Source organism: Oncorhynchus keta, chromosome 26 (assembly GCF_023373465.1).
Source record: "Oncorhynchus keta strain PuntledgeMale-10-30-2019 chromosome 26, Oket_V2, whole genome shotgun sequence".
Taxonomy (NCBI): domain Eukaryota; kingdom Metazoa; phylum Chordata; class Actinopteri; order Salmoniformes; family Salmonidae; genus Oncorhynchus; species Oncorhynchus keta.
In genome coordinates this window covers 19,396,626-19,421,883 of record NC_068446.1, presented here as the reverse complement: position 1 = coordinate 19,421,883, position 25,258 = coordinate 19,396,626, and the positions used below count along the sequence as shown (strand labels likewise).

General features: G+C 43.5%; 1 protein-coding gene across 5 annotated transcripts; it reads left to right on the top strand.

The window, feature by feature from the left end:
• Nucleotides 1-187: 187 nt before the first annotated feature.
• On the top strand, nt 188-21,553 carry LOC118359048 (SLAIN motif-containing protein 2-like). 5 transcript variants are annotated; one of them, XM_052480309.1, is made up of 10 exons: nt 188-981; nt 4,668-4,810; nt 10,490-10,663; nt 10,761-10,943; nt 11,668-12,024; nt 12,214-12,363; nt 13,559-13,690; nt 15,883-15,921; nt 16,412-16,622; nt 16,745-21,553. In XM_052480309.1, exons 1-10 carry the CDS (start codon nt 497-499, stop codon nt 16,803-16,805), a joined length of 1,935 nt encoding a protein of 644 aa, XP_052336269.1. In that variant the 5' UTR covers nt 188-496; the 3' UTR covers nt 16,806-21,553. The 5 variants fall into 5 exon arrangements, with proteins under 5 accessions (XP_052336269.1, XP_052336268.1, XP_035593139.1 ...); XM_052480308.1 differs by having other exon boundaries at nt 13,556-13,690; XM_035737246.2 differs by lacking the exon at nt 15,883-15,921 and having other exon boundaries at nt 190-981; nt 13,556-13,690.
• The last annotated feature ends 3,705 nt before the right edge of the window (nt 21,554-25,258 follow it).

Sequence of the window (25,258 nt, the reverse complement as noted above, 5' to 3'; positions counted from 1 at the left end):
AAACAAGTACATTCTAGGTCCGTGACAAGTAACATATGAGCAACAGTTATCTCGTGTGATTGTTTTTATTGACAAACCACCATACTTTTCATTTTACTGTATATGAGCTCACATGATAATATTCTATGCATTGCAGACAGTAAGTACTGTGGGGTATAATCGATACTGTATACGCGCGCTTGGTTACGTGCTCGTTACCTATGTTTCACGTGGTGACGTTCCTAGCCTTGCCTGTATGTCTTTCACAGTTGGCGACAGGGATAGTGGAAATGTTTTCGACCCTACCCGTGTGTACGAATATTTGGAGAAGATGACGATAAGCCCAATAACTTATTTGAACACCAAAGTCTCTTCAGTATAAACGTGATATTGCTTAGAGTGACTCACATATCTTGACCTCCAGCTGAGAAAGGATAAACGAAAAACCACACTGATACAGCGGCGGATTTTTGTGTGGTTGGTAGCGCTAACGTTAGCTAGCTAACGTTAGCTAGCTATGGAGGATATTAACTCAAACATCAACGCGGACTTGGAGGTGCGCAAGCTGCAGGACTTGGTAAAGAAACTCGAACAGCAAAACGAGCAGCTCCGTAGTCGGTCTACTCTATTGTCTTCGTCTGGAGCAGTGTCAGGAAACCATAGACCCCTTAGTGCTGGATATGACTCACCCCTGTCAGCCGCCTCGGCGGCGGGGCTGGTCGGCTTCCCTGGGGTGGGGTTCGGCGGAACGGGTGCCTATGGGGGGCTTTTGGAAAACTCCCGTTTGAGCCCCAGACTGTCATATGATGGCATCAGTTTCAGGAGAGCATATGAGGGCGAGGGGGCATCGGCTGCCACCTCTTTCACTGGCATCAATTCGTACTTTACTGACGCAGGGGAAACACTGGGTTTTATGGATGAAGGGGAAACTTCAATCTTGGATGAAGTAGACATCCTCGATCTTGAAGACATGGATTGTCTGAACGAAGATGAAGACAGCTGGTGAGTGATACACCATCTGTAATTCAAGTAGCCTGAGGGTTTTTCGAACAACGAGAACACAACAGTACGCCCTAATGCATTTAGCGAGTCAACCAGTGTTTTTATCATGCGCCCATATGTGACAGCTCCACAGCCGAGCGCAGCTGTTCCAGACATTATCTACGATGACAAACCCTTGGGGGGAGGGAAATAATCCTCGATGAAATTGCGCTATAGGAATGCACAGCACGGCCATGTTCTCAATACAATAGCTTGCCACAGACAGAGGTCATCACACACCGCAGACCAATTGTCTGCGGTTCATTCTTGATTACTGAGTGGGTGAGGGGTGGTGGATGGAATTAAATCCGAATGGAAATTGGATCACGTGTGGGGACTGTCAAACCACCTGCACTTGTCACATTACATCCTGATCAATATTGTATCAGTAGAACTTGGCATTCATTGTTCTATGGTTGCTGCTGTGCTTGGACTAATCATACCCCTTTACTATTAGGCCTTAGTCATAATGTTAGCATTTTTGTGGTCTTGTTTACTCTGTCAAATGGTGTACCATAAAAGCTAGTTGTTAGTTAATTAACAGTAGGTCTACAGTATTGTGTTTTCAGGATAAGGGAAGCACTGTTTGTATGGTGGCCATTTGCACTATTTTGGTGACAGCAGAAGGCTGTCAGTTGGGAAGAGAGAAGTGTGCACAGTGAAATTTAAAGTTGTTTACCAAACCAAAGGCTATGGGGAAACAGCCACAACCATGGTTACCTTCTTTGTTAGGAGGACTATCAATACTAATACACACCATGCACTAGTCTAGTATATGAAACGAGGTTGAGGGGAAATCATTGCCTACTAGGCCTATATGATTATGACAATGTTATAGTACTTGAATTGTTGTAATAGCCAGGCCCAGCCACAGTTTTTAGCCACGCCACACTGAATCTCAGGATCATGTATTGTTTGCTGTGCGCTGACTGAGCATTTGTGGTTTATAGGGTTAGGTCGCTTACACAGATGAACTTTTAGAAGTATAGCCTAATCCTTGAAACTGGAGCTGTTTAATTGGATTTGTGAGGCAGAACAAATCTCACTGCTGATCCCAACCTGAGGAAATCCCTGAAACAGTTGTAGAGAGTGACGAGACCTCACTGTCGAGCTGATGTGAAATAAGCCCTGTTTATAAATGAGATGTTGTAGTTTTGTTTAGTAGAGCAGTAGGAATCATTAGCCTATAATGAGGAAGCTGGGTGAGTGGTCATTTCTCTCCCCCTCTCATTCTCTGAAAGATAGGCCCTTGTCTGCCATGGTGCGGTTAGTAGGATAGGGTTTTTATTGGCATATTATGGGCCTCTTGAGGGTAATTTAATGGTAATGGCTTGTGCTTTAGGTCAAGGCCCAGGTTGGAGGCGGCCAGCTATAGAAAGGAGGTACAGTAACTAATTATGGCCAGACTGTCAGGTTAGTAATACTGTATGGGCTTTGGCAGCCCCTGGTCATTTAATCAGATGAAATTATCCTTTCCCTAGCCTGACTCAGGGCAGGCAAACTCACACACTATGTGAATGTATTAGATACAGAAACATCTTCGACTACTCTTCAATATTTGGAAGAGAGGATAGAGGAAGCATGACTGGGAAGTTTACTGTGGCCTATTAGTACCAGTTCCTTGTTGCCCCTCTAACCCAATCCCCACACACTCCACTGGTGGTCTCTCTGCCCTCTGGCTGGTGATACACACAGGATTACCCATAGTACTACTGATTGATGGCTTGCCAGTCCTGGTCATAGATTCCCATAATCCCTGAATTAGCATCAGACTGAATTTGCAGGGCCGTCTGGTCCTGCAGCTATTTGACGACAGCACAGCACCATCCTGCTTAAGCTTTTCATTCTAAAATACAGTTAGGAGGATCCAGCCAGACACATGTTTACAGGATAATTAGGCTAAGCTATATGTAAAACCATAGAAATATGGATGTGACACAGCTTTATGCCTAATGCTAGAGTGATAGGTCTACAAGTGCTGGTTGAATTTGATTCTTTAAATGTTATGGATTACAGTCAGATTCTCCATGTGGCATACTTTTAGAATGCCCATGATGTATTGAATCTAGGCCTACATGTTTCTGTTTACTAGTAGGCCTTAGTGTTATTGTTGTTTAGTTGAGGACTCTCATGTGGGAGATTTTCTCTGTCGCTGACACAAAGCTGACTCAGATTCCTCTTCCTGGTACAGATACTTTCTCTCTTTCTCTCTCTCAGTATAAAGCAGGCTTAAGTATCAGCCGTAGCAGCTGTGATGAGATGTAGGCCTAAGCAGGTTATAACACTCACCAAACCTACATCACCCCTCATTACATCTATTTCCACTGATTATCATCAGGTCTCTTACCTTATTGATTGTTGTCATCATTATCACCCAGCTAACTAGCTAGCCATTTCACATTGGTTACACCAGCCATTAGGCTGATAGGTTTGAAGTCATAAACAGCACTGTGCTTGCGAAGAGCTGCTGGCAAAACGCACGAAAGTGCTGTTTGAATGAAAGATTACGGGCCTGTTGCTGCTCAGTCAGACTGCTCTATCAAATCAGACTTAATTATAACATAATAACACGCAGAAATTCGAGCCTTTGGTCATTTATATGATCGAATCCGGAAACTATCATTTCGAAAACAAAACGTTTATTATTTCAGTGAAATACGGAACCGTTCGGTATTTTATCTAACGGGTGGCATCCCTAAGTCTAAATATTCTTGCTACATTGCACAACCTTCAATGTTATGTCATAATTACGTAAAATTCTGGCAAATTAGTTCGCAATGAGCCAGGCAGCCCAAACTGTTGCATATACCCTGACTCTGCGTGCAATGAACGCAAGAGAAATGACACAATTTCACCGGGTTAATATTTCCTGCTAAACTGGATTAGTAGTTATAACTAGTGATTATGATTGATTGTTTTTATAAGATAAGTTTAATGCTAGTTAGCAATGTACCTTGGCTTCTACTGCATTCGCGCAACAGGCAGGCAGGCTACTCGTGGAGTACAATGGTTTGAGCGTTGGACTAGCTAACTGTGCGGTTGCAAGATTGGAACCCCTGAGCTGACGAGGTGAAAATCTGTCGTTCTGCCCCTGAACAAGGCAATTAACCCACAGTTCCTAGGACGTAATTGAAAATAAGAATGTGTTCTTAACTGACTAGTTAAATAAAAGGTGTACAAATTTTAAAAATCCAATGGCTACCCAGACTATTTGCATTGGCCCACACGCCTTTTTTTACACTCCTGCTGCTCTCTGTTTATTATCTATGCATAGTCACTTTACCCCTACCTACATGTACATATTACCTCGACAAACCTGTACCCCTGCACCACACACATTTTTACTTTAGTTTATTTCGTAACTGTTTTTTCTTAAGTCAACATTTTCTTAACTGCATTGTTGGTTAAGGGCTTGTAAGTAAGCATTTCACTGTAAATGTGATTTTACATGATTTGTTCACCTTGCAAAAGGGCCATGAATGAGCAAATGTTAGCTAATGCATTTCCAACTACAGCGAAGACCAAGCAAACTTTTTTCCTCAATAAACAAAACACAGGAACAAAGTTTCAAGCACTACTTTTAAACATGTGTATTTTTTGTGTGCCATGTCCATTGATGTGTGTTAATATGTGTTGTGTTCGTCCAGGCTGTATGAGGCGAAGCTGAACAGCCCTTGGCAGAAAGCCTTGAGTCCCATCGTGTGGTGTCGCCAGGCTCTGGACAACCCCAGTCCTGACATGGAGTCAGCCAAGCGCTCCCTCATCCACAGACTGGACCTCACCATGTCAGGTACTGTCACCTGGCTCCTCTCCATTCTCCTCCTCCTCTCCTGTTTCTTGTCTTCTCTCGCTTCTCCCCTCGCTTCTCCCAGCGTTGCTCCAAACAAGCGTGCACACATCTAGGACAAATATGCTTTTGTTTTGTAGTAGGAACTGTGCTGTATGAGTGTATGTATTACGTTATCATGGCAAGTGTGCCTGTGGATTCTATCTATATCCCTCTGTGTATTATGACAGCTAAATATAGACAATCAGGACAGCAAGGCTAAAGTGAGACCAGTTCCATTTTTACAGAGGTATGCTCATGTGACGCACATATCGTATCCAGCAACAGTTTGTTGAAGGTCGCTATCCCTAAACCGGCGGGTGCTCCGTAACGGTGAATGATCACGTGGCACTGGGGGTGTTACGCAACACCCAGTCAAAGACCTCCTGGGCAGACAGACAGGACCCGCAGGACCATGGGGTTCATCCCCTTCCTGCGAGTGCCCTTTGGAGTTATGTATCACACTGAAGTTCAACTCCGACTGTTTCGGACCACAACAGGCTCTGAGGCTCCGGTGGGTGTTACTTGGACGATGGGTGTTACTTGGACGATGGGTGTTACTTGGGCGATGGGTGTTACTTGGGCGATGGGTGTTACTTGGGCGATGGGTGTTACTTGGGCGATGGGTGTTACTTGGGCGATGGGTGGTGTTGATATCCTCGTAAGGAGAGGATAATGTTACCCATTCATTTGGACATCTAATGCTTCAAATCACTGCCCCCTACCCCCCTCCAGTCCACCTCACTCCAAGGGCAAAGGGAGGTTCTAGAGATCAATCAGCTAGTTGCTTTTTGCACTGCTTATTATCAGCAACAGGTCAATCAATTATTTAGGTATGTGTAAACAAGCAGAAAACAGCAATGCAGGCTATAAAGCTCTTGTACAATATGCAGGTAACAAAAGGTTAAAGGACCCACCTGCTGACTGGCTTCTAACTGCCTATACCTGAGGGGAGGAGAGGTATGCAGTTGTCAGACAGCTTCAAACAGGCCTAAATGACTGCTTTTCGACCGCAGGACGAGCAGAGCGGGCCTAGGCGTGTCCTATGCATCTACTAAGAGTCTTGTGTGGCTGTACTGTATGTGGGCTCCTCAGTGACACACCCTCTCGGGAGTGTGAAAATCTGTTGCCATGGCGTCGTGTGAGGACTGTTTCCACGGGTGAAGGAATTTCACAAAGCAGGGCGTCGCGTCTGGCTCATGACTAACGTAATACACAGCTTTACAGTACATTTGTACCACATCATAGGATTATGTTCAATGCTTATGGAAGACCCTTTCAGGGGGCTTAGCCTTCAATGTCCATGAGAAACTCCCAAAATGTTGGAAGGAAGGCCCAGGGCGATTGCTTGCATACTGAAATGTGTGTGTGTGTACTTTTGTTTTAGCTTGTCCATGGTAACCAAGCTTGTGTCTTTAGACTCCCTGTGAAATGTAAGCAATGAGATCCCTTGAATGCCATGCCCCAGTTACATAACAAACTGGAAGCAGGGACAAATAGTTTTTTTTTTTTTTTTCAGCATAGTCGAGTTAAATAAATGTATTAGACACTATCTAGTTTCATTAGTGATGTGTTATCAAACGTTTAGAAATTCAGAAATGTATTATGGGCATTGTCATGACTTTATAACCCTGAAAGCGTAGCAGGAAGTAAAGAATGGCCCGGGCCGGGGACTCTCCTGACAGTACCAGTCCTGTAATGCTGGGCTAGATTCAGATTGGAGCCTTCTGAACAGTGCTTGGACAAACGTCCGCAGATTCCACCCACACAGTTCTTCTCTACGGCAGAAAGTACCTATTCCCAAGCTGATAGGCCAGCTGTCTAGCCATGCTCACCCTAACATGTAGCTACTGTTTCCATACTTAAGCTATAATGGACTGGATATTTCCGTCTTCTCTAAGTCATGCTCTTTCACTTGTTCATCTCTCCCCTCATTTTCTTTCGCTCCCTGAGCCACACAATAAAGGCTTCTGTTGCCCTCTCCTCATGTGAAATGCTCCTAGCTAGCTGGCCCAGTCCATCTCAAGAACCCTTTTTCACTTTAAGGAGCGTTCAATGACGGGTATTGTTTGACTTTTCTCTGTCCATCTGAGCTGTTTAATCGGACCTGGCAATCTCTGGGTTTGCTTGTCCTGTCTGTCACTGACGCCATGCTGTCTAGGCTAATTCCAGGGGAAACTGAAGGTCCTGCAGCCAAACCATCAGCTGGGAAATAGATTTTATTACAGCTAGTATCTTGGCTACAAATGAATGGAAATAGTGGTTTTGCTCCTGATTATCTTATCTGGTCCCTGGATAGGAGACCAGATGCTACTGGAAGGGGTGTTGGAGAGCCAATTGGAGGCACTCCTTCTTCTGGACCCCAAGAAATATCCCAATACCCCAGAGCAGTGATTGGGGACATTGCCCTATGTAGGGTCCCGTCTATCGGATCGGGCGTTAAACAGGTGACCTGACTCTGTGGTCACTAAAGATCCCATGGCGCTTATCGTAAGAGTAGACGTGTCCTAGGTTGTCCACCTAATCATCCCCAGCTTCCAATTGGCTCATTCATCCCCTTTCCTCTCCCCTGTAACTATTCCCCAGGTCATTGCTGTAAATGAGAATGTGTTCTCAGTCAACTTACCTGGTAAAATAAGGGTTAAATAAACTTCATAGTGTTATGGAATGGTTTTAGCATGGTGGGAGAAAGTGTTAAATGTTGAGTAAGTATGACAATTTATATTGCATGTATTTACCTATCTATTTTTTAGATTTCTAGGTGTTTAAAAATATTTTTAGCATGGTTTGTTTTAGGACACAGTATTTTAGGACGACGCTATTTTAGTTGGTCCCTGTGCTGCAAATCCCTGCTGAGACCCAGCCAGCAACACACTGACTATAGGCTGTCTCCAATCTCCTCCTCCTGATTTACTGTAGAGCTAAGCTGCTCCATCTGACCACCTCCTTGCCCTTAAATCATTCACCCCTAGCCTGGCACATACATGGGGGAACAGCACTGAATGCACCCTCTGAAACGCTGTCCTTTCCTTGTGGTTTGTAAGTCCACAACTACAGTAATCTCCCTATTGGGAGCACCTGATAGATGTCCACTTTAGGGGTCACACACTCCTCTATGTCTGTCTCCAGAGGTCAGAGGTTGACCCCCACGATGTGTTTCGAGGGCTTGTGTTCGGCGTCACGGCGGACACATGGAGGTGCCACTCCGAGGCAGGTAACCTCCCTCCTTTAACTCACTGTGTTTGATCCCTCTCAGCTGTCTCTGTGTGCGAGAACCTATATCCTGTATGTAGGCCTATAGGTATAACGTCGATCATACCACAACTGTTGTACATATCTGACCTATAAAGAGCGCTCTCTCAGCACTGGGAGTCTGGACAGAATCTGTCCTACAGACGCCTCTGTCTCTGGTGAGGTCCTGGTCTTAGATAAGCTCGTGCTAATCTCAGTGTCTGACCTATCTGGGAATCCACAGAGGACAAAGTGATCGAGAGGTGTGTACGTCTGTGGTCGAGTGCTTGTGTCCTTGGTTAAGACTTAAGCATGCAGATGGTACTGTGGTAGTGTCATGTTGTTGTGATCCTAGTATTCCTCAATGACTGATCTCTGAAAGAAGTGAGTGAGTTGAGTGGACATGTTATTTCCTAAATAATGTGGTAGGGCCGAGTGCAGAGCATCAGAAGATGAGGGAAGAAAGGAGAGTGAGTTGATAATAAAAGGCTTCTTTCCAGTCATCATCCAGCTGTGTAAACACATGAAGGGAGGGAGGGAGGGAGGGAGATGAGCAAACAAGTGGCCCTGGAGATTGGAGTGTATGCAGCACTGCGGGCAGAGCTGTCCCTAGTGGGACTGCAGTATAGCAGTCAACACTGATGGCCATTGGCCAGTGAGTCGTATCCCTGTCAGAGCAGCCAGGTCTGGTCTAATGGCTGAGCTGAGGCAGGCTACATGGTTAGTCTGCCTACCTGGGACTAACTAACTGACTGACTGGCAGGCTGTATGGAGTCTCTGTGAATAGCTGGGTATCACAGTGCTGCATTGTGCCGCTCTGACTGTACTACTGAGTGAATGGGCCGTATTGTTAACTCTTTCTTCAGTCCATGATAAAGACGCCTACGACTGCCATACCATTTAAGTGACTCTAGAGAGTGCACCAGTTCCAACACACTAGAGAGGAGACTCCGAGAGACGGTGTGTGACTGTGTGCACATTAGTGTTTGTGTCAGTGGTTGGTATAATGCAGCATGTGTATGTCAGCTGACTCACATTGAGTACGCTTGTATTCCCAATAACAATTCGATATTCATCTGATTATGTCAGTAGGCAGATTATGCAATAGTCATGTAAACACCATACTTATCTTAATCGGCGTACGGTCAAAATTCAAGTAAGCATACGGCGATTAAAAGGCCTGGTTTTCTGCGCAATCTTTTGAATGTATAGGACATTAACACCTTACATGGCTGTTCCAGCAGTGTATTTGATCTGACCATCTGATAGTATCAGTCGCGCGAGCCTCCCTCTTTAGGGCGAGTGGAGTGAGTTCGGATCAACTGAATATATACGTTTTAGAAGAAGTTTTCACATACAAAACTGTACATGTCTGAACTCCGAATCAAATCTAAGATGTTCACTGTGGTAGAACGTTTATTTTGAGTGGCGATTTTCTGCATTGTTTTCAGAGTGCCGTCAGGTAGCCTGATTTCAGATGTGTCCATGTAAACAGGATTATTAGGGAAATCGTTATTTTGGCAAAGTATGTAAATGTTTTAATCAAACTATTATATTAATCTGACCATTCACACTAATCGCATTGTGTGCATGTAACCGCACTCACTGTGATTAAACTACTCCCTCGAAGGGGGCAACCTGTAATGCCTGCAATGATTTCCCATGTAAGATATTATCTCAGTGATTCATTGGTCATTACGATTTAGATTGCTGGCTGTACAACAGTCCTTTATGTGATGTAGTTATAGGCTATCAAATCACAGTTTTTTTGGGAAGCGTACACAGATTTGAAGATGTTATCACAGGTGCAGCGAAATGCTCATGTTACTAGCTACCAACAGTGCAGTAATACCTAGCAATACAAAACAATACACACATAATCCAAAATGTTAAAAGAAATTAAGAAATATCAGAACTATGTCAGAGTCCAAGAAAAGGTGTGTACAGTAGTAGTTAAAGAGTATGAGCCATAACTAGAATACAGTATAGACATATAAAGTGGGTAAAACGGTATGTAAACATTATTAAAGTGACCAGTGTTCAATGACCATGTACATAAGGAAGCAGTTTCTAAGGTTCAGGGCAGGGTACTGGACTGACAAACAGCTTCTTTCGGTCCATTCTTTGATGCACCTGTACTGTCTCCTCCTTCCATATGGTAGCAGGGTGAACAGGGCGTGGCTCGGTTGGCTGAGGTCCTTGATGATCTTCTTGTGACACCGGGTGCTGTAAATGTCCTAGAGGGCAGGCAGCGTTCGGCTGACCACACCACCCTCTGGAGAGCTCTCAATGGTGCATCTGTAGAAGTTTGTGAGGGTCTTAGGGGCCAAGCTGAATTTCTTCACCCACTGTCTGGGTAAAGGGACCATATCAGCACAGCGTGTTCATAGCAATTCTCTTCATTCTCCACAGCAAACAAGCGGAGGAGCCTGTATGGAAGTTCCTATAGTCCCCAGGTGAACTACGGAAGCCCATACAGCACAAACACATTGAACAGCCCCTACAGCAGCGGCTTCAACTCCCCTTCCTCCACCCCCAGCAGGGTGCCCATCGTCAGACAGCAGCTGATGCCCCCTCTCCACCAGGGTACTGTACACAGGCTTTATATGCCGGTCTTTAACTCTCTCCTCTATCCCTTTATGTTCATTAAGTATGAATAATATAAATGTGTGTGTCCCAGCAGCTCAGCAGCAGCGTGGTGGCTCAGTAGAGAGAGAGAGGAACGCCCCACCGGTCAGCCCTCAGTCTTCAATAGACAGTGAGCTGAGCACCTCTGAGATGGACGAGGATTCTGTGGGATCCTCCACCACGTACAAACTCAACGACGTCACTGATGTACAGATCCTGGCTCGCATGCAGGAGGAGAGTACGTACCATCTTCTCTCAATCAACTCTCTGTCCGTTTGTCCACTATTACCAGTTCAATTAGGAGAAACGACAGAGATTATTTTAACGACCAAAAACACGATAGTTCTACCATTTGTAGATTTTGTGGCATAGAGAAAGCTATAAACAATACTCTGAGTAAAAGAGAATGTTTTAGGATTTGTACCCTCCAGATAGTAATCCCAAAAGGTCTTAATGATGAAATGCCCATGCATGTTATGTAGTAAATGTGAACCTGAACTAATACCTTGTCATTAATCGCTTCAGCCTACCTGCACTGTACCCAATGATTTATGAAAACCTACTTGATAGGTCGATGTCCTCATTGTGGGTTTTCAGAAGTGTTTAATAAAGTTTTATGTACACACATTGTTCTATTTGGTAACACGTGTTTATTTGTCCTTGACTCCAACCCCATTCGATGCACGGAACGGATGGGGGTGGAGCAATGTCTACATAATTGTGCAAAATTAAAGACCGCTCACTAAAGCTCTGACGGAAGGCCTGGCGGCCAATGAGTGAAGCTTAATAAAGAACAGTGATAGCAAGAGCAGCGTGCGGTTTTCTCTCGTCTCTCATATTCCACAATATTACTACAAACCCTTTACTCACCTGTCAGATGCTGAGTGTTTCTACTGACTTTCTTTGTACAGGCTGTACTAGCGCTATATGTTCTGAACGTGTCCCTCTGTGTGTGTTTCCAGGTCTTCGGCAGGACTATGCTGCCACAGCTTCCAGGCGTAGCTCTGGTTCGTCCTGCCACTCTCTGAGACGCAGCACCTTCAGTGACCAGGAGCTGGACGCCCAGAGTCTAGAGGACGATGAGGAGGCTGTACACCCCGCCTTCCACCTCCCCTCGAACCGCTTCTCCCACTCCCCCAGACACTCCCCCCGCGCCTCCCCCAGGAACTCCCCACGCTCACGCTCCCCAGCACGCTCCCTGGAGTACAACCACAGCCGGGGCTCCCCGCAGCCAATCATCAGCCGGCTGCAGGCGCCACGTCACTCCCTGCAGGGCCATGCCCCCCAAGACCTGCAGACCAACGTGGTGAAGAACGAAGGTAAGGGGGGATTGAGTGACTAGACTAGAGAGGGGAAATGGTTTTGTGTTGGGGCTAGTTCATTGTTATGTGAAAGACAAACTATATGGATTCATATGGTCTATCCTTTCTGATTCAAATGAGGACCGCTGTGTACGGTATCTGTTCAGTCCTGTTTTAGGTTGTTTTCCTCTGCTGTGGTGTTTGTAGAGAAGCTGGGGCGTAGTCTTCCTAACCTGACCCGCTCCAACGTGGCCCAGCATGGCCCAGAGCCCGTCACGAACAGCAGGAGCTGTGAGTCCAACCTGCAAGTGCCAAACGGAAGCTCACCGAGACACCAGGCAGTCATTCAGTCTGCCAGTGAGTACTATGCACACACACACACACATAATATCCCTATCGCATGTTCACTCGGTAATCGCAGTCTGAGAAATGCTTTCATTTTCATATTCGTTCTTGTATATTGTTAATTGTTTCTGAAGCATATTCAACAGTAGCAGTGTAATGACAGGAGTAGTGTTTCGTGCTCCGCCTTATTAAACCTCTTGCTTTTTAGTGTCTTGGCTTTGATGGTCTTTGGGGATCTCTCTGTTTGATCGTTTTAATAATTTCTCCTTCCGTGCACTCTTTTACTTAAATCAATTAGAATCAAGAGATAAAAAATAAATAAAAAAGTGGGTTATTGTGAGGATTTATATTTAGAATGTAGAGAGAACTGAATAAAACACTGAATGCTCTTTAGAAATATGCACCAACTGAATTGGAACTGGAGTGGCCATTTACTATAATCCTAGAATGAGACAAAAAAAACCCACAGTGAATCAGTGATGGTAGTGTTGTATTTTAATCCATATAACTAATCCCCACTCAGACACCTGAAGGAGAAACGGCTGCTGGACAAATGACATGAGTAATCTGTATCAGTTCATCTGTTCAACAGTTTTTTATATACACTGATTATGAACTATGTGTAAGTGAAGCGGGCATGCCTGAGCTTGAATAGGACCACTTTGTGAATGTCCGTAATGTTCTGTACTATCCTGTACTGTGTCACTGTTGTATGGTTTTGCTCTTGACACTGAGTCGTCTCCTGTACTTCGCTGGGCTTTTTCTGTCTAGTGGGCAGTATGACACCACTATCCCTGCCTCTCTATCTGACAGTAGAGCATGCTCTGCCTTTCACCCACCCCCCTTTCTACTGAGTCACTGGTAGTGGTTTGGCCTAGTGTTGGCCCAGCTCAGCTCTGGAAGTACTTTACCCCTGGCAGTCTCTCTCTCTCTCTCTCTCTCTCTCTTTCTGTCTCTGTGGACTGTGAATGTCTGGTTGCACTGCAGCACACCATAGCATTTCAGGCTGCTCTTTTACCTTTGGCTGGGAACAACTATAAGCCCGGCTTGGCTGACTCACAGTGGCCCCACCGGCTACCACAACCCCTCCTGGCTGCCTGGTTCAACCCTATCTCATGTCCTCTTCTCCCTGGTCCACTAACAGTAACAAAACAGAAAGGATTGACTCTGTTTCTCCCCAACTGTCATCTCCATTTTTCCCCAGTAGCCCAGCACTCCTCCACTCCACTCCACTCCCGGTACTCTACCCCCCCTCGCTCCTCCCAAACAGGAACTCCCTCTCGATCCTTGCTGTCCCCGAAACCCAAACAGCACCTCCAAAGCCCTTCTTCCCTCCGAGGTAACAGCCTGCCAGTGCCTGGGATCATCTTCGTGATGAGTAAAGAGTCCCCTTTATACACACACATCCTGAGTAATACACACATGACCACGTTCTTTACTAAAAGCAAAGCTATTTACCGTGGCTGGTTGGCTGTGTGACGTTCCTGCATGCACTCGACCCAATACAAAGTGCCAGGAAATTTGGTACAGTTGTCTCCAGATTTGCAAGGCAAGTAATTGTTTTGTGGGATGGTCACTACGTCAGGTCCTGAACGTTTTTTTTGAGTGTCTCCATGGTGTTCTTGTAGGATGGGCCTGTTGGGTCTGGTCTGAGCAGAACAGACAACTCATGTCTCCCCCTAGTGGTGATGGTGAGAACCTGCTGAGAAACCCTGTGGCTCTGGAATGCCTTGGGGCTCTCAAACCTCGAGGCTGTTTCAGATTATGTTTAAAATAATCTCAGTTTCTGGTGGCACAGCTGATGTGGTTAGCCACATCACAGTCATTCCTCTTTTTGGCGATGGTTGCTGATTGGTTGGATGACTAGATCAAGCGTAAGCTTCACATTTACACTGAACAAAAATATAAACACACCATGTAAAGTGTTGGTCCCATGTTTCATGAGCTGATATAAAAGATCCCAGAAATGTTCCATTTCGCACAAAAAGCTTATTTCTCTCCAATTTTGGTCACATATTTGTTTACATCCCTGTTAGTGAGCATTCCACCTTTGCCAAGATAATCAATCCACCTGACAGGTCTGGCATATCAAGAAGCTGATTAAACAGCATGATAATTACACAGGTGCACCTTGTGCTGGGGACACTAAAAGGCCACTCTAAAACATGCAGTTTTGTCACACAACACAATGCCACTGATGTCTCAAGTTTTGAGGGAGTGTTCAATTGTCATTCTGACTGCAGGAATATCCACCAAAGCTGTTGCCATATAATTTAATATCCATAAGCTGCCTCAAACGTCGTTTTAGAGAATTTTGTAGTCTGTCCAACCGGCCTCACAACCACAGACCACATGTAACCACGCCAGCCCTGGACCTCCACATCCAGCTTCTTCACCTGCGGGATCGTCTGAGACCAGCCACCCAAACAGCTGATGAAACTGGGTTTGCACAACCAAATAATTTCTGCGCAAACTGTCAGAAACTCTCTCAGGGAAGCTCATCTGTGTGCTCGTCGTCCTCACCAGGGTCTTGACCTGACTATAGTTTGGCGTCGTAACCAACTTCAGTGGGCAAATGCCCACTGGCACGCTGGAGAAGTGTGCTCTTCACGAAAGAATCCTGGTTTCAAATGTACCGGGCAGATGGGAGACCGCATGTATGGCATCGTGTGGGCGAGCGGTTTGCTGATGTCAACGTTGTGAACAGAGTGCCCCGGTGGTGGTGGGGTTATAGTATGGGCAGGCACAAGCTATGGACAACGAACACAATTGCATTTTATCTATGGATATTTGAATGCACAGAGATACCGTGACGAGATCCTGAGGCCCATTGTCGTGCCATTCTTCCGCCTCCATCACCTCATGTTTAAGCATGGTAATGCACACCATTATCATGGATCTGTACATAATTCCTGGAAGCTGAAAATGTCCCAGTTCTTCCATGGCCTGCATACTCACCAGACATCTCACCCTTTGAGCATGTTTGGGATGCTCTGGATTGGCGTGTACAACAGCATGTTCCAGTTCCCACCGATATCCAGCGACTTCACGCAGCCATTCAAGAGGTGTGGGACAACATTCCACAGGCCACAACCAACTCTATACCAAGGAGATGTGATGCGCTGCATGAGGCAAATGGTCACACTAGATACTGACTGGTTTTCTGATCCATGCCCCTACATTTTTTTAAGGTATCTGTGACTACATATGCATATCTGTTTTCCCAGTCATGTGAAATCCATAGATTAAGGCCTAATTCATTTATTTAAATTGACTGATTTCCTTATATGAACTGTAACTCAGTAAAATCTTTGAAATCGTTGCATGTTGCGTTTTATATTTTGTCCAGTGTACTTGAAGTTGTCCATGGATTAGTTCACGTGTAGACCAGTATTGGTAACTAGGCGGTCTGCTTTTTAGTATAGGGCTCGAAGAGACTTTTTAGTCCTAAGGTTCTTTTTCCATCCACAATCCTAAACTTTTTTCTGCTGTCCTGAATGAAGTCCACTCTCTCCTGTCTTCATCTTTTAGTCCATCTTTCCTGTTGCTTTGGAGAAGAAGGGGATTTCAGTGAGTATTCACTGATCATGCTCCCTACTTTTTAAATATTGTGATTTTGCTCTCATGATGTGATGTGTTAATGTTGTGGTATTATCTGTGCCCTTCCTGTCACTAGAGGGCATGTGTGCCTCATCCTACACATGAACAAGCATCGTGGGAGTTTGTACAGTTTGTATAGACTTTATACAAGGCCTCGTTTTCATTCGTCGTTTTATTTTTCTTGATTTTTATAGGGTTATTGTGATTTTAATGCAAAATTCCATCACATTAGATAATTTGAAGATTGATTCTGAATGCATATTAGGTGATCTCCATTTTCCTCATACACATTGTATTTGTATCATATGTGCCTCAGATCATTGTGGTGTTCATTGCTTGGAAGGCCACTGAGACCACAGACCTTTGTTGTGGGAATAATACTGTGTCATCTATAAGCCATCTCTTCATACTATAGTGTACTGTACTGACCTGTCTCCTCCTCTCTCTCCTGCCCCTCCAGTCCCTTCTCCCAGTAAGCTGCGAACCCCAGCCACCCCGTCTCCCCTGGCCCTGAGGCAGCCTGTAAAGGCCACGTCTACCCCTGGCTCTGGAGCCTCCACCCCCACACGCTCCCTGGGCCCAGCACGCAGCGGCCTGCCCCGGCCCAGTGCAGGAGGAGGAGGAGGTGGCATCCCTGTGCCTCGCAGCAAACTGGCCCAGCCAGTACGCAGGTAGGTACACACATTACACAGAACTTCAAAGCAAGTTTAGTTGGTTACAGGTGTATCAGACTTTCTTTTACTCTTGCGTACTGGCAGAACTAATCTGCTTCTCTGGCTCTTCTCTTGCCCAGGTCTTTACCTGCCCCTCGGAACTACAGTGGCGGAGAGAATTGGAGAGAGGGCTGCTACTGAGGCTGGCATGGCCAGCAGGGGGCACTGTTGCTCTCTCATCAGCACAAAGAGGCATACAAACATTACAATGCGGCACTTTATCAACCAAGATTACTTTTACCATGAATCAAGAAACTATATCAAAGACACAAGTCACATTCTTCATACTATCATGAGCAACATGATCTGAACAGCTGAAGCAACATGGTGTGTTTATCTGTGTGGAGAGGTTCTGAAGGGGCCAGGGGCCGTGCTATTCCGGTTCCTTAGGACGTTCCTACTAGTGGCCCGCAACTGCTAATAACCCATCCGGACCCGCCCGACAATGTGAAAATCTGAGGTCCACACCCGACCCTTACCCGCTAATATAGAAAATGCGCTGTATACCACATTCGAAACCAGCTAAACTATTTTTTGACAGGGAGTGCAGGATTCTTTTTGTGCCAAATTTAGATATGTTACTGCATATCATTTCTAACATTTTAGTAGGCTATTTGTTATTTAACTTGCCTATAATTAGATACATGCAGCTTCTCTTCTTTCATGATATGTAGCCCTAGAAGACCAAGTAAATCCATTAATCAGTAGAATGAACGCTTCAATCTAGTTGACATCGGTAGTTTTCTGTCATCTGTTTATTTTGCGGATGTAAGACTTTTAGGGACCGGGGAGAAAATGCAATAACAAAAAATATAAACAGGAATGATTTTCTGTGCAACATTTTCTAAGGAAATTTGTAAGGAAATCGAACGCTGTGAAAAAGAGCTGTGAAAAATAACAAAAAGATTTCTCCACTCCTGTTCCTGAGTCAAAATGTTGCCTACATTTGGTGTATAATTTTACTTCAGGAAATGCTTAATTCTGCAGGAGTTAATATTAAGGCTATGTGGGAGGTTGTGATTGTCAAATTTGTGTATCGCCTCAATCATGCATAACATAAACATAGGTTTAGGGTAGGGATGTCCCAAGGGTCCTGTAGAGTACTAACCAAGGGGCCAGGCAGGGCTGGCGTGCGGAAGGGGCCAGGCAGGGCTGGCGTGCGGAAGGGGCCAGGCAGGGCTGGCGTGCGGAAGCCCAGAGATTCCAAAGAAACCGAGCTCCAGCATCACGGCGCCTCCAGAGGGCACTGTCACATGCCTCGGGGTGTCTGTTCAGCCATCAGTCAATCACACAATGCTTTTCTCCATCTCCCTTACTCCTTCCCTCGTCTCTTTTATCTTTTCACCTCCCTCAGGTTGAAATGTTTCTACACATTTCTCTTTTTGCAGTCTGTTCTTAACAGATGCCTTGGTTAGAGATCTCTTATGATGATGCTGTGCAGGTGAAGAGTTCCCTTAATGTTAAAGAAATGTTGTGAATGTTTTACGAAGTGAACTCACCTCTGTATGGTTGTGTTGTCAAATCATAGTTTTTGTCCACTTGTGAAACAACTAGAATGTATTAATGTTTGTTTGGGACATTATTTATTCAAATAATTATTTAAAGAGTTCCTTTTCCAAATATACATTTTCAGCATTCGTTTTCTATTGATTTGAATAATTTGTAAAAAATGAACATTTTGAACCTCAACTGCAAAGCTTATTCTCCAAAGTCTTTTGAGATGGTTTAATAACAGGACATTTGTGTTTTTATGTTGAACACACAGGTGACTGGTAGAAACAGGCCAAAGCCCCATCTCTGATCTTAACCATAACTATCGCTTAACCTGGACTGACTATCACATATTTTCCAGAGCTGAGTAGACAGTAGTCATGTCAAACTGGGCCAATCACTGGTAGCCATCACAGTCTCACTCCAAATCTACTTCTGGATTGGTTGGTTAGCTCCATCTGCTCTCCCACATTGGTTTAATGTGCAGTTACAATATCTACTGTATAGTCAGACATGCTCCCACTAAAACATATAGAATTCTGCACTTGTAACCCTGAGATCTGAGCACGCAGAAAAGGCTTGATGTAGTTCATTTAAAACCTGCAACAATATTGTGTCAGTGTATGTTATGTCAAGATGGAGAGAATACATTATCATGACATCTTAAGTAAGATAATAATGGAAGTTGTATAAGTTAGTGGCCATTTGCCTCTTGTGCTTTAAAATGAATCAAAGAGGAGTGCCGAGATTCATAGGGATGGTATTGGTGTGCCAGAAATTATCAAACTAGTGCCTATTCATTTAAAGTTTCACTTTATTTTGAATGTGCTTTTATTTGTTCATTTATCATTATGTGCCAATAATGTCTTGGTTTGCCAATATAATTTGTGCCTTTGCATTTCTGCTTGATTTAGTTTGGGCTAATTTTGTTATTTTAATTGTATCATCAATGCATTTATGATTGCTTGTGTATAATATGCGCCTTGATATTTATAACAAATGACTCTCATTCTGTAAATGAAACTATTTAAGAGAGGTGCCTCTGTATGTCAAGGTTTGGATTTAGTGGGAAACTTGGCTAGTGTTGCAAAAAATACATGCCACACCATTTTGGGATAGTTTTTGTTAATTCACCTTTTTATATTCACCAACATGACATTCGGGGTTGGATTCAATTCGTATTGCATAAGTATCGCGGAAGATCCATGTTGAAATTTAAAGGCAATGTTTCCGCGTCCACAGAGACTACATTCACGCTGCCTACGTCAGATGTTCTGCGATACGGATTGAATCCAGACCTCAGATTCCCTGTATAAACTCACATTTCAATTTTAAAAAGTTGAGAAATCGTTGTCTACTGTGTCATGAATGGGTCAATTTCATTCAAACACTTGTCATTTCAGTCAGGGCCGGCGCCAGTAGGAATCAGTTGATGGGCACATTTTTTCCCACTGTACCTCCCATGTGTGCACGCACTTGTGCAATCAATTTTATTTTTTAAATGGGTGTTATAGTGAACACCATAGGCAGCTCATGAGTTTCAAATTTGGGGAAGCTTACAATTTATCCTACAAATTCTACTGATCTGCGTGCCAGTTATTATTTTATATGTGCATTATTGTGGAACACTTTTTAATTTCAATAACATTTCGTTGCTCAATAATTGTCATGTGGTTGATCATCAATCTGAAGTAAAATGATCATCTAAATGTTAAAATAAAGGAGAGCACCAGCCTCTGCTATATGGACACATTGATAGTGTAAACTGTGATCCATTGTTGGCTAAAGAAATAAGCGCAACTCTGAGATAGCCTATAGGCCAATGGGCAGCACGCCTATAACTTCATCAATTAAGTAAAATATATAGGCCTAAAGCCGACATTAAAACAGTAGAAAACATTTCACAATCTCTCTATACTCTGCTAGGTGCAACATTGTATCAAATTGTCAACTTGCAACATTGTATCAACTAGCCTATTCGGGACAGATGGCTGTTTTCTTTCCTATGGCATTTCCCCTGGAAATATGGAATAATCAGATCATGATACACTACAGTATACAATACCAGTCAAACGTTTGGACACACCTACTCATTCAAGGGATTTTCTATGAAAGAACACACATGGAATCATGTAGTAACCAAAAAAGTGTTAAATAGCCTTTACAGTCTGGAGGTGTGTTGGGTCATTGTCCTGTTGAAAACAAATGATATTCCCACTAAGATCAAACCAGATAGGATGGCGTATCGCTGCAGAATACTGTGGTAGCCATGCTGGTTAAGTGTGCCTTGAATTCCAAATAAATCACTGACAGTGTCACCAGCAAAGCACCCCGACACCATCACACCTCCTCCATGCTTCACGGTGGGAACCACATATGCAGAGATCATCCGTTCACCTACTCTGCGTCTCACAAAGACACGGAGGTTGGAACCAAAAATCTCAAATGTGGACTCGTCAGACCAAAGGACAGATTTCCAACTGTCTAATGTCCATTGCTCATGTTTCTTGGCCCAAGCAAGTCTCTTCTAATTATTGCTGTCCTTTAGTAGTGGTTTCTTTGCTGCAATTTGACCATGAAGGCCTGATTGACACAGTCGCCTCTGAACAGTTGATAATAATAATAATAATATATGCCATTTAGCAGACGCTTTTATCCAAAGCGACTTACAGTCATGTGTGCATACATTCTACGTATGGGTGGTCCCGGGAATCGAACCCACTACCCTGGCGTTACAAGTGCCATGCTTGATGTTGAGATGTGTCAGTTACTTGAACTCTGAAGCATTTATTCGGGCTGCAATTTCTGAGGCTGTTAACTCTAATGAACGTATCCTCTGCAGCAGAGGTAACTCTGGGACTTCCTTTCCTGTGGCGGTCCTCATGAGACCCAGTTTCATCATAGCGCTTGTTGGTTTTTGCCACTGCACTTGAAGAAACATTCAAAGTTCTTGATATTTTCCTGATTGACTGACCTTCATGTCTTTCAAGTAATGATGGACTGTCGTTTCTTTGCTTTTGAACTGTTCTTGCCATAATATGGACTTGGTCTTTTACCAAATAGGGCTATCTTCTGTATACCACCCCTACCATGTCACAACACAACGGATAGCCTCAAACGCATTAAGAAGGAAAGAAATTCCACAAATGTACTTTTAACAAGGCACACCTATTAATTGAAATGCATTCCAGGTGACAACCCCATGAAGCTGGTTGAGAGAATGCCAAAAGTGTGCAAAAAAGCTGTTATAAAGGCAAAGGGTGGCTAGAATCTCAAATATTTGTATTTGTTTAACACTTTTTTTTGGTTTACTACATGATTCCATACGTGTTCTTTCATAGTTTGATGTCTTCACTATTATTCTACAATGTAAAAATAAAGACAAACCCTTGAATGAATAGGTGTCCAAACTTTTGACTGGTACTGTATACAGTCAACTGCAAGTTCTGTTAGTGTGAAGTGGAAACATCTAGGAGCAACAACAGCTCAGCCACGAAGTGGTAGGCCACACAAGCTCACAGATGCCCCAATGCATCGAACCAACTGTAAAGTTTGGTGGAGGAGAAATAATGGTCTTTTTTTTTATGGTTCGGATCAAGCCCCTTAGTTCTAATGAAGGAAAATCTTAATGTTACAGCGTATAATGACATTCTAGACAATTCTGTGCTTCCAACTGTGTGGCAACAGTTTGGGGAAGGACCTCTCCGGTTTCAGCATGACAATGCCCCTGTGCACAAAGCGAGATCCGTACAGAAATGGTTCTTCGAGATCGGTGTGGAACAACTTGTCTGGCCTGCACAGAGCCCTGACCAACTCCATCGAACACCTTTGGAAAGAACTGGAAAGCTGACTGCGAGCCAGGTCTCATCGCCCAACATGAGTGCCCCGTCCTCACGAATGCTCTTGTGGCTGAATGGAAGCAAGTCCCCACAGCAATGTTCCAACATCTAGTGTAAAGCCTTCCCGGAAGAGTGGACGCTAATTATAACAGCAAAGTGGGGACCAACTCCAGATTAATGCCCATAATATTGGAATAAGATGTTCGACGAGCAAGTGTCGAAATACTTTAGGTCATATTATGTATTTAGCTCTTTCACACCGAGGCTTGGTGATTATCGAGGCTGGGGGTGTTGGAAAGATTTTTCAAATACCGAGGAACTAATCATTTGCTGCAGTTGATTAATAGAAAAACAGGCTTTGTTGATTTACTGTGTGAGGTGAAGAAAACATTTCTGAGAAACTCAGTTTATTAGCGGTGGACGTGATGAGTTATGACAATCAGAAATCAGACATTGCCAAATGGGCACTTTCCTACCTTTGCATGCAGGCTATCAAGTAGGCATACTTCTGTGTATGCTCAGGCGTACATGCTCCCTCAAGTTATCTGGAAAGAGAAACCAGACACATGGAGAACTCCAAACAAAATACAATGACAAAACTCGTAATGGTTTCTCACAAGTGTTGCAGGTTATGAACTCAGCAAACAACGTTTCCAGTCCGAGAATGAGAACAGTAGGCCTAAATACACCATTAACAGAAATGAATATAACCAAATGATGGGGGATTAAAGGTACATGTACTAGGTTTTCTGGTGACAGCTCATTTATTTATTTAAAAAAAACACATATAAAGGTCAAACAATTCACACAAAGAAACAATGAATGGCAAGAATTGGCAGGAGACAGCTGAACACATTCTGGAGAGCTGAGTGCATGCATTCTGGAGTGCTGAGTGCATGCATTCTGGAGAGCTGAGTGCATGCATTCTGGAGAGCTGAGTGCATGCATTCTGGAGAGCTGAGTGCATGCATTCTGGAGAGCTGAGTGCATGCATTCTGGAGAGCTGAGTGCATGCATTCTGGAGAGCTGAGTGCATGCATTCTGGAGAGCTGAGTGCATGCATTCTGGAGAGCTGAGTGCATGCATTCTGGAGAGCTTGGCATGCATTCTGGAGAAAGACACTCCTCCCCTTCTTCTTGTCTCAACATTTTAAATGATACTAAACACATTATCTTCACACATGTTTTAGATGCTATTCACTAACAGCACAGCTAGACCTACTGCCATGCGCACTACCCAAATTGTGGGTTTACCAAAAAGGACTACACACTTGTAATAATTAAAATAAAATAAAAACCTAATGATCCTCTGTGTCTAAGTTATGCTCCCTGGTGTAGTATTTTGAATGATTTTATTTAGACAGGAGTAATTATATAATGCTGGCAACATCCATTTACTTTCGGGGAAACTATCATCCTAACAGTGCACTGTGCACCCGCCCACTTTCCTTTACCAGTTCGTTAGAGGCTGAAACCAGGGTTCTGTATATAATGACGAGATGCTAATGTCTCTGCCGTAACAATGGGAGTCTTTGTCCAAAAGGCTGGAAGGCAGGTGACAAGTTTAGGTCTGCATATTATGCCCATAGAAACGCATTGGGCTTATTCTGTACAGATTTTGGCGAGAGTGAGCCCTCTCGCTTCATCTATGCTGAAACTGTCACTGGAGAAAGCATCCGGGCGAGCGAAACAGCGTCCCTCTGTAGCCCATGTATCTGTTGCCATATGTCGTCTCATTCGGAAATTACCTTCATATTTCTATTGCGCAAATCTGTACGCTTAAATTTTGCAGATTGAATAGAGCCTCAAGTCATCTGTAGTGTTTCAGTTAATTTCCTGCTCCTGACAGCTCCTGCATTATGTGCCAGCACAATATACATGTACTGTATGTGTAAAGTAGGCTGCTTCTGTCCCGTTATAAGGCGACTTGAAGCTCCATAGGTTACCATTCAATTAGGCTTCGGGGGAAAACTGCTCCATCTGACAGCGTTCCATGTGGGATTAATTTAGTCATGGGTAACTGCATACCTGGAGTGAGTCTGAAAAACTTAAATTCTAGTTAATCTAACTGCACTGTCCAATTTACAGTAGCTATTACAGTGAATGAATACCATGCTATTGTTTGAGGAGAGTGCACAATTATAAAATGTATTAATAAACCAATTAGGCACATCTGGGCAGTATTGATACAATGTTTTGAACAGATATACAATGGTTCATTGGATCAGTCCAAAACTTTTCACATACACTGCTAGTGGGCAAAATCTAAATTGCACCTGGGCTAGAATAATACATTATGGCCTTTCTCTTGCATTTCAAAGATGATGGTACAAAAAAAACACATGTTTTTTCTTAATATTAACTTTTACCAGATTTAATATGTTATATTCTCCTACATTTATTTCACATTTCCAAAAACGTCAAAGTGTTTCCTTTCAAATGGTATCAGGAATATGCAAATCCTTAGCAGTTAGATTTGGGTATGTCATTTTAGGCAAAAAATAAATAAAAAATAGTTGGGTACTTAAACGTTTTTTAAGTTGGTCCACTCTGGACTCCAAAGGCAACAAGCCCATCTCCCGGAAGTCCTGTACCCCAATGTGCGTCCTAGGGGGGGGCATTCAGCATATACAGTACCTGATAACATTATTTTGCATGAACTGCATTCTCTTTTTCAGCTTTTTTGATAGCCCACTATACCAGGCAGAGCAGGATTTATCAAAATCACGCTGAGTCAAGGTTGAGACAAGCAGTTTCTAACTTTGATGTTCAATTATCTAGTGCTACAATTATAAAAATGTATATTTGTTTGCCATTTTAGAAATAATTTTTAGCAGCAAACCACAGAAAGCACCGGGTTAGGCTGAAACGCCAACATTTCGGAGCTGCCTTACTCTTTGTTTGCTGCATTTTTAACTCAATGATTTTAAAAAGTACATTGTTTGCAAACTGATATGTGACACATATTAATGTCAAAATAACATGCAAAACATGTAATATATATATATATATATATATATATATATATATATATATATATATATATATATATATATATATATATATATATATATATATATATATATATATGTGTGTATATATATATATTTTTCCCCCACCTGCCCTGAATGACGGGTCGTCACTGCTGCCACGTTAATTCTCATAACCTGCTATGTTAATTCTCCTAACCGCCCACATTAATTATCCTAACCGGTTTAACTAAAACACTACAAGGAAGCCGCAAGCAGCCACACAAAACTGTCTT

What these genes read in the sequence shown, in the direction of transcription:
- LOC118359048 (XM_052480308.1), top strand. Translation starts at nt 497, where the DNA reads ATGGAGGATATTAACTCAAACATCAACGCGGACTTGGAGGTGCGCAAG. An exon ending in GGCAGTCATTCAGTCTGCCA is followed by an intron (nt 12,364 to 13,555) that starts GTGAGTACTATG and finishes ATTTTTCCCCAG; the next exon opens with TAGCCCAGCACTCCTCCACT. An exon ending in TGGAGAAGAAGGGGATTTCA is followed by an intron (nt 15,922 to 16,411) that starts GTGAGTATTCAC and finishes CTGCCCCTCCAG; the next exon opens with TCCCTTCTCCCAGTAAGCTG.